This window comes from Theobroma cacao, chromosome 7 (genome assembly GCF_053813885.1).
Source record: "Theobroma cacao isolate CCN51 chromosome 7, ASM5381388v1, whole genome shotgun sequence".
In the NCBI taxonomy this organism is placed as follows: domain Eukaryota; kingdom Viridiplantae; phylum Streptophyta; class Magnoliopsida; order Malvales; family Malvaceae; genus Theobroma; species Theobroma cacao.
The window spans coordinates 7,378,384-7,395,080 of record NC_142645.1 but is presented as its reverse complement, the minus strand read 5'-3'; the positions used below and the strand labels follow the sequence as shown (position 1 = coordinate 7,395,080).

At 33.8% G+C, this 16,697-nt stretch overlaps 2 protein-coding genes and 1 pseudogene across 3 annotated transcripts; 2 read left to right on the top strand and 1 right to left on the bottom strand.

Moving 5' to 3' along the window:
* Positions 1-895: 895 nt before the first annotated feature.
* Positions 896-5,939, top strand: LOC18594198 (uncharacterized). Of its 2 annotated transcripts, none has more exons than XM_088807889.1 (4): positions 896-2,003; positions 2,902-2,973; positions 3,347-5,209; positions 5,303-5,939. In XM_088807889.1, the coding sequence occupies exons 1-4, from the start codon at positions 1,073-1,075 to the stop codon at positions 5,662-5,664; spliced, it is 3,228 nt and encodes a 1,075-aa protein (XP_088664015.1). In that variant the 5' UTR covers positions 896-1,072; the 3' UTR covers positions 5,665-5,939. The 2 variants fall into 2 exon arrangements, with proteins under 2 accessions (XP_088664015.1, XP_088664014.1); XM_088807888.1 differs by having other exon boundaries at positions 3,203-5,209.
* A 466-nt stretch (positions 5,940-6,405) lies between these two features.
* Positions 6,406-8,162, bottom strand: LOC148761585 (target of rapamycin complex subunit LST8-like). The gene is made up of 5 exons (XM_088808652.1): positions 8,121-8,162; positions 7,593-7,670; positions 6,806-6,922; positions 6,621-6,715; positions 6,406-6,496 (listed from the first exon to the last, which is right to left on the bottom strand). The coding sequence occupies exons 1-5, from the start codon at positions 8,160-8,162 to the stop codon at positions 6,406-6,408; spliced, it is 423 nt and encodes a 140-aa protein (XP_088664778.1).
* Positions 8,163-11,340: 3,178 nt separating this feature from the next.
* On the top strand, positions 11,341-15,243 carry LOC18594187 (receptor-like protein 6; annotated as a pseudogene).
* The last annotated feature ends 1,454 nt before the right edge of the window (positions 15,244-16,697 follow it).

The window sequence follows — 16,697 nt, the reverse complement described above, 5'->3', positions numbered from 1 at the left end:
CAAATAAAAGAAAATGTTTTCGATAATTTATTAAAATAACAGAAAATATTAAATATTCTTGAAAAATATTTTATACTAAAAAATTTTCTCCACAATGTTATTTTTTGGTTACTAAATAGGCTTAAGTATTTGATTCAATAATAAACATATATATAATTTTTTATTTCAAAAATTAAATTTAAATTTTTAGATAAGCAAAAAATTAAAGATAATGAAGAGTTTTCAGTAGATTAATAATGAATAGATAAATAGTTCCAAAAAAACATAATAAATAGACACATGGGAACTGCAAAGCGCATGCATTACAAGAAAAACTAGTATCTTGAAAAATATTAACATTAATGATAATCGAGTTAAGGGTCGTAGAGTCATTGCGCTAAGTTCGACGTTGACTCAGTGGAAGTATTCTTACCAAGTGCGTGTTTGAGAAGACTTCATAAATTATAGCCACCACAAAAGTCTTTGTTAGAACTTATGGACGTTGACAGAAAGTGATTTCTCATTTTCACATTTTCATACGCTATTGTGTGGAGCTAATATCTTAATGGTCCTACTGTTTCGATGTTCGTTTTGATTGTCAGAATAAACTTTTTTACATATCTACACATATTTCCTTAATCATATATAGTTGTTTATTTTAGTATTTGAACAAATACCTCCTTGGTAATTAGAATTTAGGGTTTTAACTTGAAGTTTCAAGTTTTAATCATGATCTGATAGGAGGATGAGATTTATGTGATGAAGAGAGTTATTTCTCTTTATGTAATTATGTATCACATGTGTCAAAAAAATTAAATTGATAATTGTAATAAATTTTATCAATAAAAATACTTCTTTTGGACCTTTAAATATGTTAATAAAATTGAATAAAGAAATGATAACATTGCTCTCTAGAATTCTCTCCAATATGCAAGTGGTAAATTTCCTCTCAATGTGGAAGGGCGGTGGAAGCATGTGGAAATAGGTCCCATCACAATTTTGGTCACCTTGTGTGTATGGTAAATGAAACATCATCTTTCCCACTTATAGCTCAAAAATTTTCCTTTCACAAGTTCCACTTCTACATAGCATTATGGGAAACACTGGGTTCATTTTGGCTCTTACGGTGGCGGTGCTGTTGCCCACTTTTGGGGTTTCATTCTCTATGAAATCAACAACCAACATCAGTACAGACCAATTGGCTCTTCTTGCACTGAAAGCCCGTGTCAACAGTGATCTTCTGGCTACCAACTGGTCAACTGCTACCTCTTGTAATTGGGTTGGTGTCACTTGCGGATCCCGACACCACAGAGTCATAGCTTTGAATCTATTTGGCATGAATCTCTCTGGAACCATACCACCAGACATGGGAAATCTGTCTTTCCTTGCTTTCCTCAACATTGCAAACAACAGTTTTCATGGTTCGTTGCCTATCGAGTTGGCTAATTTGCGTCGGCTGAAATCTCTAGTTTTGCAATACAACAATTTCAACGGGAAAATCCCATCCTGGTTTGGTTCCTTCTCTAAACTTCAAAACTTGAGTTTGGCCAGTAATAACTTCGTGGGAGATATCCCATCTTCTTTGTGCTCTTTGTCAAAACTAGAGTTATTGAGCTTGCATAACAACAATCTGCAAGGACGTATCCCTGTGAAAATCGGAAATCTTTCTAGCTTGAGATTTTTATATTTGCACAAGAATCAGCTTCAAGGCTCCATACCTTCCTCGGTCTTCAGCATATCTTCATTGCTACGGATTTCTCTTGGCAGCAACCAGTTAATTGGTTCCATACCTTCCATCCCGCTCAACATGTCTTTCATGCACTCAATTGATCATCTATGTGAATTAAAAGGGCTTTATTTGAGTCACAACCATCTTTCCGGCCCACTTCCAATGGATTTATTCAAATGTCAAGAGTTAGAAGAATTATCCTTCTCTTATAATAATTTGGTGGGAACTATACCAAAAGAAATTGGGAATTTGACTATGCTTAAAATTCTCTATCTTGGTCGGAACAACCTCAAAGGTAAAAGAAAATTAATTGTTTTACCTGTTTTTCGGCTTATGATATCATGTGAATTTTCCACATCCTTCTATTCTATATCTTTCTAGTTTTTTAGAGTCTCTTTGGCCTGGTTTTTTTCTAACTTAAAAGCTATTATGAAGCTTTTATGAAAAAATAATAGTTTTTAAAATTAAGTTAAAATTATTTGATAAATTTTTTTTTATAAATTCTTTTTTATAAGTTATAATTTTAGTTAAAATTATCATAGAATGTATTTTTTTTATAGGGTAATATTGTAATTATTTTTAACAGATAAAGATATTTTTGAAATAAAATAAAAATTTTTTTGTATTTTTAAAAGAAGAGAAGAAAAGCTCCTCACAGAAGCTTTTCTTGAAGCTCTTTTTTTAAAAATTTTATTCTTTAAAAAAAAGCTATTTTTTTTTAAGAGCTTCTCAAAATTTATGTTTAGGTTGGCTTTTACTTTTAAGAGGTACATAAACTGAAAAAAAGTCAGACCAAACAAGCACTTAGAATAGTGTCGCACTCTTTATTTAAATAATTATTTTTATTTAAATTAATTATTACCATTGATTTTCACCTTTTTTAATTTCTTTTTTATATAATCAAGAATTTTATTTCTATTTTGTTCATGAATCATTCAACCAAAAATTCAAATATACTATCTACTTATCTATGTTCTTTTTTTTTCAACTTTTTCTAATATATTTTCATTGTATTATATAAATTTTAAAAAGGAAAATAATAAATTATTCACAAAGTGAAAGATTGCATTGCTTTCCATTATCTAAATTCTAAACTTTGTTTGATAATTTTGATAGTTTCATTTGACAAATAAATGGACCTTATATTTGTTGCTAAATTTGAAAATAAGTAATGGATCAATTTCATTATGCAGGCGAAATTCCACAACAAATTGGTAACCTAACACTTTTGGAAGTACTTGACTTTGGCGAAAACAACTTGACAGGTAATATGTTACATTTATTCTTATGTATGTTGAGTTTCTGCATAGTTGCAAATGTTATAAATATTTGAAAACTATTATTTACCAATCCCAACTGTTTCACTCTTTGTTATATATATTTATAATATAAAATATAAAAATAGAAATGTGTGTAAAACTTTGATGATTAATTTTGTTATTTGCTTCTGGATCATTGGAACAAATCCAAATGACTCTTGTGATTTTGTGGCAGGTAAAATACCAGTTGAGATAGGCAACCTACCAAATTTGGTACTTTTGAATTTGGGATTGAACAGTATCTCCGGACATATCCCTCCTGGTATCTTTAATAGCTCAACTGTGACGCTCATTGACCTCGATTCAAACCATCTCTCAGGTTGTCTTCCATGGAGCACAGGACTATGGCTTCCAAAGCTTGAACGGCTTCTACTTGATGAAAATGAGTTAAACGGAACAATACCTACCTCCATCTCCAATGCCTCTAAGCTAACAATTCTTGACTTGGCAGGGAATTTATTTTCTGGATATATTCCTGTTGATCTCGGCAATCTAAGAGATCTAGAATGGCTCAACCTACATTCTAATAATTTAGCTAGCACACTTTCATCCCCAAAATTGAGCTTTCTCTCATCTTTAGCATATTGCAAAGACTTGAGAATCTTGTCTTTTAGTTACAATCCATTGATCGATGCTGAACTTCCTATTTCTATAGGAAATCTTTCTATTTCGCTACAATATTTCTATTCTGAGGGCTGCAACATTGTAGGCAACATTCCGGAAGAGATTAGCAACCTAAGCAACTTGATTAGCTTGATCATAGCTAACAATCAACTGATTGGATCTATTCCCACCACAATAGGAAGATTAGAACAGTTGCAATTTCTCTCTCTTGAAGGCAATAAGTTAGAAGGATCTATTCCATTTGACTTATGCTGTCTGAAGAGTTTGGGTTTCTTGTATCTTGATGAGAACAGATTGGCTGGACCAATACCAGCATGCATGGGTGATCTCGTTTCTCTAAGATATCTATATTTGGGCTCCAATGAGTTTACAAACTCAATACCTTCCACCTTCACAAGGCTTATAGATATCTTGGAACTAGACTTGTCTTCCAATTTTCTTAGTGGGGCTCTCCCAATTGACATTGGAAAGTGGAAGGTTGTTACTCGTATTGATTTTTCCAAAAATCAATTATCAAGTGAAATTTCGAGTAGCATTAGTGCTCTTAAAGACCTAGCTTATCTTTCCTTATCCAGTAACAGATTGTATGGGTCTATACCTGAGTTATTTGGTGGGCTAATAGGATTAGAATTCTTGGATCTATCAAGGAATAATTTCTCTGGAATTATTCCAAAGTCCCTACAAAAACTCTTGCATCTCAAGTATTTGAATGTCTCATTCAATAGGCTACACGGAGAAATTCCTGATGGAGGACCCTTTGCCAACTACTCGATTCAATCATTCATGGGGAATGAAGCGCTATGTGGTGCACCTCGGCTGCAATTCCCACCATGCAAAACTAATTCTGCTAAACATTCTAGGAAAGTTACTAAGCTTATAATATTTATTCTATTGCCAGTTGGCTCAACGCTATTAATTCTTGCCTTAATTGTCTTTTTCTTGCAAAGACAAAAAAAGCATTCAAAGCAAAAAATTGATCGAGAAAATTCGAATGTTTTTGCAAAGTGGAGAAGAATTTCATACCAAGAGCTTCATCAAGCCACAAATGGTTTTTGTGAAAGCAAATTACTTGGTGAAGGGAGTTTTGGCTCGGTATACCAAGGTACTCTTTCAGATGGACTCAACATTGCCATAAAAGTCTTTAATTTGAAGGTAGAAGGATCATTTAAGAGCTTTGACGTAGAGTGTGAGGTCTTGCGCAACGTTCGCCACCGAAATCTAGTCAAAGTCATCAGTAGTTGTTGCAATGTGGATTTTAAAGCCTTGGCACTTGAGTTCATGCCTAATGGAAGCCTCGAGAAGTGGTTGTATTCTCATAACTATTTTCTTGATATCTTGCAGAGGTTGACCATTATGATTGATGTGGCATCCGCATTAGAATACCTCCATCATGAACAGACAATTCCTATGGCCCATTGTGATTTAAAACCTAGCAATGTTTTATTAGATGAAGATATGGTTGCACATTTGGGTGATTTTGGCATTGCAAAGCTGTTAGGTGAAGAGGGTTCAATAGTACAAACCATAACACTAGCAACAATTGGGTATATGGCACCAGGTAATGCTTAAACTTTAAATATTTTTATCCATTATGATAATTCGTGTAAAATCATTTCATACTTTGACTATCATTTTCATCATTTACATGTAGAATTCGGAGCACGAGGAGTTGTTTCCGTAAAAGGCGATGTGTACAGTTTTGGTATTCTTCTAATTGAAACCTTTACAAGAAAAAAGCCCACAGATGAAATGTTTGTTGAAGAAATGAGCTTAAAACATTGGGTGACTAAGTCATTACCATCTGCATTAACGCAAGTTGTAGATGCCAATTTGCTAATTAGTACCAAGGAGCGAGAACATTTTGCAATAAAAGATTGTGCATTGTCTATTTTGCAATTAGCGTTAGAATGTTTAGAAGAGTTGCCAAAAGGGAGGATTGACATGAAAAACATTGTTGCTCAGTTGAAGAAGATCAAAATCAAGTTTTTGAAGGATTCTAATAGGCGAGCTTGATGAAAATACCATCGTATTGATGACATTTCCATTGGACTCCCTTTAATCCCAAATCGAGAAAATAAGTTTGAGTGCAGGTTCAACATATCAATGTCAAGGTGCTTTTATTTTACCTAGTAATTGGTTGTTTCCTTTTTTTTTTTTTGGACGCAAGTGTTTGTCTTGATTTCCTTTTCTTTGCGTGATGGTTGCTTTAGGATGTTGTTTTTAATTTATTGAATTTTCAGAACTTTATTTAGTTTTATGTTATGCTATGAAAACTCAAGCCTAAATAATTTTTTTTTACAATATTATATAGAACTATTTTTTTTTTACTATAATTTTTTTTCACGAGTCATCAAAAACAATGAAGCTTCCAATAGAGAACAATATATCAGAAAAACATTATAGGGATCCAGCAGAAAACAATACATCAAAAAACCATGATAGGGATCCAGCAGAGAACAATTCCAATGATAATGCTAGAACAAAATTATCTTCAAAGCAATTATATAAATTAACATTAAATGACTTACAGAATTCATCAATAGCAGTATTTGGAATCAATTCTTCCAAGTATCTTGTTAGGCTCATTTGTTCGAAGTTGTGCCTTTATTCTTCAAAGAGAAGTTGAGGAACATTAACTTCCACCGTCTAAGAAAAGTAAAAATGACATCACAAATCATAAATCTTAAGTTATATTACAAATTAGAACCTCAAAATGTGTGGTTAGAATGATAGCATGGCTTAAAAGTTGAGACTTCAGTAGATGCCTATTAAAGTTTTCTCCAATGTGAAGCCATCAACATTCCATATCTTTACAGCGTGGTCAGAAGTTGCAGCGGCCAAATATCTGAGAGATATGCCAATGGTAACTACACTAGCATCTCAGTGCAGACACACAAAAATAATTGGTGCCTGTAAGAAGTCAAAAATGAAAAAAAAAAATAAATGGATTCAATCTTAAGCAGTAGAACCTGTGGGTTTCACAAAACTCAGGGGAAAGGAAACATTTGAGTATGTATCCATTATGTGCTTGTAGCTTGTGAAGTGGCTCAAAGTTAGTCATAGTCTGCAAGAAAAAATATGCCTCATAAGGCAAAACAAGCTAAGTTGATAAAGACAATAGATACCACAACTAAATCAGAGATAAAATTGTAACCTGATTTCCTCTTAATACGTGCCAAACATAGCATGTCCCGTGATTATTTGCAGCAACTACCAGGCTTCCATCCCACATGACTGTAAGAGACCTCACAGCTGTATCAACCTCAGGCACCTAGGTTTACAAAATTCATAATGTTGACTACTTAATGTTCATCATTATGAGGTGCATGACTGAGTCTATGCAGATAGGGGTTGGGGAATGGGGGAGGAGACGGAGAGGGGTAAAGAAGCAGATGATGCAAATGGAATAGCCAGAGACCTAAACTTAGCATATATATTAGGCCTTTCTGGAAGGACATAGGACCAGGATGCCTATTATAGCTTTTCGAGTTAGCTTGGGGTACAGTAAAACCATTTAAGTGTATGGACATGATATAAACAGCCCAAAAGTACTATAAACAATTTCTGGCTAAATTTATTAACACTGCAGTCTGAAATTCAATCGATTATTTTTCTTTCATGTGATGACCAGAACAGCTATCCTTGAGTGTTTCCAAGCTCCTCCACACAGCTTTAAAGCAGATATCTTTTAGAAACTTATAGATATATTTTAAAAATATTTCATAATTTTTCCAATGAGAAAATAAAGGAAAAATCCTATTATTTTATTAACAAAACACAAGTTTTAATATGGTATAGAACTAGCAATCTAGATGCCCACGAAAGCACAGGGTTCATGTTGATTCATGAGATATCTCAAGCATATGTTCTTAACTGAAAGCAGCAAATCCAAGATAAAGAAATAAAAAATTATAATGAAGATATTAGAAAGAAAACAATACCAATTCACAACTACAAGAGTTAGCTGTCAAATCCCATACACGAATGTTGCCATTTTGGTCACCAGATATCAACTCAATCTACAAAAGCATGGATATGCAATCAAGAAAACATTTCTAACAATCAATGCTGTACAAGTGAGAGAAAATGAACAAGAGCATCAACAAGAACTACTGGGTAAATGGGTGGTTTTCCTAGCTTCTTAGAAGTTTAAAATCTTACACTAGTTGGCAACACTACGTGATGGACCCTAGATCTTTATTTTTATTGGTATCAGTTTTGAAGCATTGGAAAAATAAACATTATTGTTGACTTGAATTTGACCTAAACATTGAATCATGATTTGTATATTCTCCTACAACAAGCATTTCAGATCTGAGGTTGAAGGAAAGTCCGAAGAATCCTGGAAAGTGGCTTATGTGACAGAGACAGGACTCTGCTATGTAAGCAACATATAAACAACTCATAAAGGCCACAACCCAAATGCTTCAGATAATTAAAACTATACAGAATAGTTGGAGGGCACATACAATTAAGTTGCATATTGCTACAACAAACCTACGGCTGATCATTGTTAAGAAAACAAATTTCTCTTTGGTAAATAAGTAAAATAAAATGATGAGTGCCCTATATATTGGCTGATGAGGCATGAGAAAAATAAAATAAAGCTGGTTGCAATTTAAACTTCCTAATTATATTTCTTACCTAACTTAATCACCTAAGACAAAATAATAAAGAATCTACTAATAAACCAGACGAAGGAAGCTAGTCTAATGGCCTATTCATTCATAAAAGTTCACATGGCAATAGAGGAACTGTGGGTATAAATTAAGAAATATATTAATGGAAGAAAGAAAAAAGAAATGAAGAAAAGACACAGATATTTGAATAGCAGCCCAATGCTATTAAGAGTCTGCACCAGTAGATACATTTTATTGAAGGCAAAGAAACTGAAATTTGCTTTAAATTACTTGAAGTTGTTTTACTAGAAAATTCAGAGTCAGGCCATTCAATGCATTTCTGGTACTCTAGATTGATATGAACGCCATCTCTGCCTTGAAAGCCAAATCTAAGAACTGGAAAATTAACTAGAACTTAAACATTTAGATCATGAGGAGCTATCATCTACAAACTACAGAAAAGGTCTTTCTACCATAAACTAAGGAAATTATTTTCTCTTTTTGCAGGAAAAGTTGCTCGCATCAAGTTCTCGACCTCTATTCACAACTGGTGCTTAAATCAATAAATCATGCTTAAAGTCCCTAATTGGTATTATAACAAACCCTAATCTAAACTTGAACTACATAAATCATGATCAAAATTTAAAAAAAAAATAAGAAAACAAAGAAAGAGTACCTGAATCAACGATTACACGAACATGTACCTTTGAGCTAAAACTTACACAATAAAAACTCTATTCAACATATATATTTGGTGAAGAAATAATGAAGAAAATTAACACAAATTTAAAAAAATAATGAAAAAAATTAACATAAAATCAAAAGACTTGAGAAAATCATCTTACTAACTAACCGAGAATCTTTAGATCCATGCCAACCAAGAATCTTCTTAGTAAGCAAAAGGAAAAATGAACAAATCATCTATTATTATTAGCTGAATGAAGAATCGAAGAATATTTAGTGAAAGTAGTGAAATTCTTTGATGAGATACGATTCAAGAAAAAGATAAAAAAGGATTTGGTGAAATTCTATGATGTGAAATTGAGAATGAAACAATCCAAAAATGGTTTGGTGAGAAATGAAGTTAGAGAGAAGAGTTGATGTAAGAGAGAGGAAGAGTTGAACCATAAGAAAAAAGAATCGTTAAGACTCACAAAAGGCAAATTGTTTACTTGGGCTGTCCTAATAAAATAATTATGTGGGCCATAGCTGTTTTTATTTTGTCAGCTTCTCTTTCTCTTATGAAATCTCTTTTAATAAATTTTAAGATAAATCTATTTTAATTTACTTTAAGTGATTACACTTCAAATAGTGTAGTTAAATAAAAATGTATTAAATGTTACAAGAAGAATTTAATTACATTAAAATAATTACAGCTAAAATTATGCATTAAAAAGTAAAATATGTTGTAGTGTCTCCAAATTTTCAAGTAATTACACAAGAATTGAATAGAGCACAGTAAGATGATATACTCAAATAACTTGGTCACTTTTTATCTTCACAATTCTATGTTAAAGTAAACTTTAGTTTCTGTTACAGAAACTTCAGATATATAAGAAAGATAATAAGGAAATTCATGTTTTGTCTGCTCAGGTTACCGAAATTGATTAAGAAAGCTACATTTTTCCTTTTAAGTTTATTTTTCAAATCATCAAAAGAAAATTCGAGGAAAGAAATTAATTCGATGCACATTAGTTTTGGATTTTCATCATCCTTTTCTTACACTACTATTAGCTTACGAGTCAATTTTTTGGCCCGCATATGCTAACCAGTTTTTATTTATTATTTAATTATTTGTTTTCAAGGTAAAACTTAAATGCTGAGATAGCTATATGTATTCAATTTTTAACTAAGTTTTTCAGCATTAGTTTTAAGTTTTACCTCCAACTTTTTTCTTTAATACAGATTAAACCAGCAAAGCTGGTATCTAGCCACCATTAATCATGGCTTCTTTTCTGTTCACTCCCTACTCTTTTTGTCCATGGCAAATCTATAATCAAAAGCCATTAAAAATATCTCAAAATGCTTATAGGCCTTTGTCTAGAGGTTTCTACGTATCTTTTCTAGAGAACAATGAGTTTTGTTATGGAAATTTTCCAACTGACTCGTTGCTGCAAATAATCTAAGCGACAGCTCCTGGAATGGACTCTTGACTGTGAATTAGTGTAGGTTGCAAACCACATTGATTCTATAATTGTTGTATAATTGCTGGTTCGAAATGAAGAGGATCCAAATATGTTACTATAACAATCCAGGCTAATCTTATTGCTTACAGTGCCCGACGTCAACAAATATGGTGGCACTGCAGGCCTTCGAGACGGTCATACCACCTCACTTAATTAGTTCCTAAATAAAAGTTTGAAGCCTGTACTACTCTAATAAAGCCTCAAGATTACTCATTGTGCAAATCTTTGTTTTCACTTGCATAATGTTACTCTGGAAACTAAATGTTAACGAAAAAAACTAAGCCCAATAATCTTGCGAACAATGTTCTTGGTCAAAACCGGCAAGTATTCTATAAATGCAGCCTTGCACCAAAACCTTCTCTGATTTGCCTTTATGCACAAACTACTATTTTACACCTTGTTCTAGTGCTTCTGTCACCATTGGGCGTTGATTTAATAACTTTTCTTTATGTGGAAACATTTGATCATATTAAAGTCAAAGGTTTACTTTCCTTTCGCTAAAGACAACCCCCTTTGTATCCAATGTGAAAAGAATCTGGGATGAGATTCATTTATTATATTTTAATGTTCATTATAGGCATTCCTGCCTCTCAGTTATAAATCCAATAAAATAAAATGTGGCACAGGAACTAAAGATTAACGTGATAGAAATAAAGTCTCCCTAATAAGTTCTTTCAAATTTAAGTCCCTTCCACTAGAAAAGATACAGGAAAGTTGCCCAAATGGGCGATCATTGTATAATTGACAAATGGAGTAGATATAATAGCTTGCTGGGAGCATAGTTTCCAAGCGCAACTTATATAAAGGCCAGAACCCATCTCTCTTCAGTCGTCATAATTTCTCATACAATCCAATTCTTCACTTCTTTCAGTTCATAAAGAAAGATGGGTTGTTGCCCAATGTGGCTATATCAAATGCACTGCTTCCTTTTGGCCTTCTTACTCTTTCAATTTAATTCTTCATCGATATCCCTTCTATCATCTCCTCCTCCTCCACAATTATGCCTTCCTGAACATAGTTCTGCTTTGATCCGGTTCAAGAACAGCCTGTCTTCTTTTAAAGAAATAAACATCCCGTCTTTTCCCAGTAGCTCTGAAATATGTAGAGATTCTGATCCTAAGACAGAATTCTGGAACCAAAGAACAGACTGTTGCTCCTGGGAGGGTGTCACATGCCACAGCATGACGGGTCCCGTGATTGGCCTTGATCTCAGTTGTACTAAACTTGAAGGCAGTCTTCCATCCAACAGCAGCCTCTTCCTCCTTCAGGATCTCCGGTGGCTTAACCTTGCTCACCTCAAATTTTCTGGTTTTCAAATTCCTTCTGAGTTTAGTAAGTTAAGGACTCTAACCCATCACAATCTTTCCTATTTAGGGTTCCATGTTATGGTTACAGAGCAAATCTCTCTTTTGTCAGAACTGGTTTCACTTGATCTGTCATCTCCTCAACTAATGCTCGATAACCATCATTTTAACCTGCTTGTGCATAACCTAACAAAGTTAAAAGATCTTTTCCTTGACCATGTGGATATGTATTTGGTTAGACCAAATTCCTTTCTGAACTTGACTTCCTCGTTAAAGCGTTTGAGTCTCTATGACTGTCAACTGCAAGGAAAATTTCCAAGTGAAATTTTCAGCCTTCCGCATCTAGAAAAAATCATTTTAAGCGAAAATCGTTTTCTCAGTGGTTATCTCCCTAAATCAAATTGGAGTAGTCCCCTTAGATTTTTGCACCTTTCAGAAACAAGTTTCTCAGAAGAGTTACCAGACTCAATTGGAAATCTTGAAAACTTGGAAGAACTTGACCTTTCTTTTTGTCATTTCACAGGGTCAATCCTTTCATCTCTTGGAAACCTCACAAAAATCACTTTCTTACATTTAAACTCTAACAATTTTGAAGGTCAAATTCCAGATGTTTTTGGGAACTTCAAGAAACTAATTATGTTGGATTTTTCTTTTAACAATTTACATGGTTTATTGCCCTCATCAGTATTTGACCTCACTGGAGTTACGGACATGGCCTTGAACAATAATCATTTAGGGGGTCCCCTTCCATACAACATAATGGACTCTCAAATCTTCAACACCTCTTTTTATCTGCAAACTTGCTTGATGGCAGAGTACCAGGTTGGTTGTTTAGTCTACCAGTGAACCTTGTTTTTCTTGATCTTTCATCAAACAATTTGAGTGGCAGCATTGAGTCATGCATGCTCTCAAAGCTTAGAAATTTACGGGAGCTTGATCTTTCAAATAGAGAAAATTGTGAGAAATGACTTTTCTTGATAAAAATATTTTAAAAGTAACTATCAAAATAAATTTAATTGTTTTTAGTCATATTTAGTCATGACTTGACGGAAATACTCTTTAAACTATTTCAAATAAATTAAATCATTCATCACAATTTCTCTCCATTTCTCCCCATTTGTGTTTTGGATTTCTCTCTCACCATCCCAGTCTCTCAAATTTTATCGATTTCTCTGTTCGGCATTCGTCTGCTATGCTTCTGATTTCTCTCTCTCACGTTTTCAGATTTCTCTTTCTTAGCTTTCAAGACACCAAGCAATGGTTTTAACATGCTTGGATGGGTGGCTGTTTGAAAAATTCAATTTTTAGATATTTTAGATAAAACTAAAATGGTATAAATAATCACAAATGTATGAAATAGCTTTTAATTGAATCAATTCAGGACCTAGATATTAATAAACTCAAAATTTTGAAATTATAAATTTAGGTGTTTAAAGAATTTTTTTTATTTTTAGTCAAAGTGGGTGTTTTAGATAAAAAAAAAATATTTGTATTTTGATTTATGAAAACATGTTAGAAACACTTTAATCTATGCCAAATTGTCAAAAAAAAAAAAGAAAAAAGGTGAGAGGATTTGAAGTTTCACAGGTTTTTGTACATGGCTTGTCACAGGCTTTTGTATATGGCGTGTCACACGCTAACCATAGCTTGTCACAGGCTTTTGTACATGGCGTGTCACACGCTAAACATGACTTGTCACAGGTTTTTGTACATGGCATGTCACAGATTTTTATACATGGCGTGTAACACGCTAATAATGGCTTGTTACAGATTTTTGTACATGGCGTGTAACATCATAGCGTGTAATTTTATCCAACTTGACTAAAAATAGTTAAAACTATAAAGAATGTCATTTTTAAAAATATCTTATCTTTAAGGACTACTTTTTAAAATGCTCATTTCAAATAACAGTTTATTATCATTGAGTAGCTGTAGCAATGACGTGAATTCCACCTTCCCCAAGCTAAATATTTTGTGTTTCTCTTCTTGCAACATACACCAATTCCCAAGTTTCTTGAGAGCATCCGAGACTTTGTCCCATTTAGATCTTTCTAATAACAAAATTCAGGGTTCCATTTCCAAATTGGAGGCCGAAGGGTGGGAGAGTTTGACCTTTTTGGACCTTTCTTTCAATTTGTTGACAAATGTAGACCACTTTCCTGGGAAGACTCTTCAGACAATTGACCTTCGTTCAAATTCGCTTCAAGGACCACTTCCTACTCCACCACATTCAATACATCATCTCTTGATTTCAGAAAATGAATTGACTGGAGAAATCCCTTCAGGGTTTTGCAATATAACTTTCCCTCAAGTCCTCGACATGTCAAAGAATAACCTGAGTGGAATCATTCCAAGATGTCTTGGAAATTACCGCTTCCTCTCTGTTCTGAATTTACGAATGAATAACTTCGATGGCAAAATCCCAAGAATGTGTACTGATGAAGGTAGTTGGTTGAGAAGCCTTAACCTCAATGGCAACCAACTAGAAGGATCCATACCACGATCTTTGGTGAATTGCAGTGAATTGGAAGTTTTAGATTTGGGAAACAACAACTTGAATGACTCCTTTCCTCATTGGTTAGGTGTAGTTTCGAGTCTTCAAGTCCTGGTCCTGCGATGTAATAAATTTCATGGTCCAGTACCAAATTTGAGGAGCACATCTTTCTTTACTAGTTTGAGAGTCATTGATATCTCTCAGAATGAGTTCAATGGCCACTTCCCAACTAAATTCTTTCAAAATTTGAAGGATATGAAGGATATCCATGAACAGCCAGCCGGTCCATCCTATATTGGAGAGGTATATTATAATGATCCCATGATTTTAACAATCAAAGGATTGGAGAGAAATTTTGAGAAAATACTGGATATTTTCACAACTATTGATTTTTCAAGCAGTCAATTCGAAGGACAGGTTCCTGAAGTAGTGGGAGAACTTAAAGATCTTTTGGTGTTCAACTTCTCTCATAACAGCCTAACAGGTCAAATCCCATCATCCTTGGGGAATTTGTTAGCACTGGAATCATTAGATCTCTCATCAAATAAGATTGAAGGAAGGATCCCTATGCAATTAACGAATCTGATATTTCTTGCAGTGTTAAATCTTTCTCAAAACAATCTCGTGGGACCGATTCCTAGAGGATATCAGTTTAATACTTTCACAAATGATTCCTACATAGGTAACTTACAGTTATGTGGAGTTCCATTGTCAAAGGAATGTGGGGAAAGTGAGGGAACAGAACCTCCTCCATCAATATTTGATGAAGATGATGATAATGGAAGATCACTTACTTGGAAATTTGCAATGATGGGTTATGGATGTGGACTTGTGTTGGGATTGAGCATGGGATACATTGTGTTCAGTTCACAACAGGAAAACCAGCTTGGCTAGTGAAGACAATCCAAAGAGCCCCAAACCAAAAAGTCAGAAAGCAAATCCACAAAACTAGAGGGAGAAGAAATAAGCCAATACAACTAGTACTCTAATGTCAGCTGTTCCATATAAATATAAGCAACTCTTCGAAGTTTAATAAATAGTTTCCAATAAAGTTTTTAACTCTATGTATACTTTTGTTTCTCCCATGGTGACCTAATTGTCAAGAGGTTGGGGTTCTTTACTTCTGTAGGATCTGCTAAAATGTAAGCTTCAGCTATTCTTTGTAAGCATGAAACATACTGCCGCTTGGATTCATTTCGTCCTTTTAGTAATATTGCAGAGAATGTTTTTTTTTTGTTTCCAAACTTTATTTCCTCTAGTTGTTGAGTTCTATACTGGGAAATGTTTGAGGTCCAAAGAGGAAATTCTAGATTTCATTATTGAAAGTTGCAGATCAGCAATTGGTTTTTTGTTTTGTTTAGCTCTTTGGATTAATTTTTCTACGAATTCTAGTTCATTCAATGCATACGCACATTTACTTTATAATCAGTGCAAAAGATAAATACTAGTGATCTAACAAGTTCACTTTAAAGTTACCTCTCCACCTAATGGTGGTACTTAATTAGATTCTGATGTTTTGGTCTTTGAAATTCATGTTTTCTTTGGTCAGAGATTTCTAAATTTAGTAAGGAAGGCTGTTTTCTCCTTTCTGATTTGCTTTCCTAAATTACCAAAGGCAAGTGAAGGGAAACTCACTACAAGCACCTCATGTATGTATTAGTTTCGTCATTGTTTTCACTGCTGCTTAGCTTACAAGGCAATATATTGTTGACCAATTTAAGCTTTGCAGTTTTTTTAATACTTATTTCTTTTAGAAGTAAAACTAAAATGCTGAGATAGCTATGTTCAATTTCAAATTCTAAAGGAAAATATTTAATTTCATGTTTCTGGTAAGCTGTCAAAAGTCATTACCAGTCGGGCTTCCTCAAGTTTGATTTTGAACACAGTTTTGCAGCAGTGATATCACTCCAACAATCTTTCTCTAACACACATTAAACCAGCAAATTAAGCAGCTACCAAGCCACCATTGATGGCTTCCTTTCTGTTCACTCTCTACTTCTTTCTCTTGCTGTTCCTCTACCAACCTCAATTCTCCATGGCGAATCTCCACAAAAGCAAGGATCTCCTTAGATCAAATCTCATCTCTCAACTGACCAGCACAATACCCTCCAATGACAACTCACCGACTCTCTACTTTGAAGTAACCAAACCCATCAGACGACCAAATACTAAACCATTTTCACCTTGTTCTTCAGCAAGATTTTGGCTTCACTTATGGACGACCCCCGGTTCTTGTAAACTACATCCCTCCTCATTGTTACTCTCAAAGTTTCAGCAAAATTGTGCTTGAATGAAAGGCAACATGCAAGTCTAATTATCCAAGGGCATATTTTAATCTTGCTAATCAAAACTCTCGCCAAGCAAGAGTAACTCCCTAACATGCAAAGATATTGAAATTATAAAATGTTAAGAATTAATGGAATGAGTGCAACCACAAAGCAAG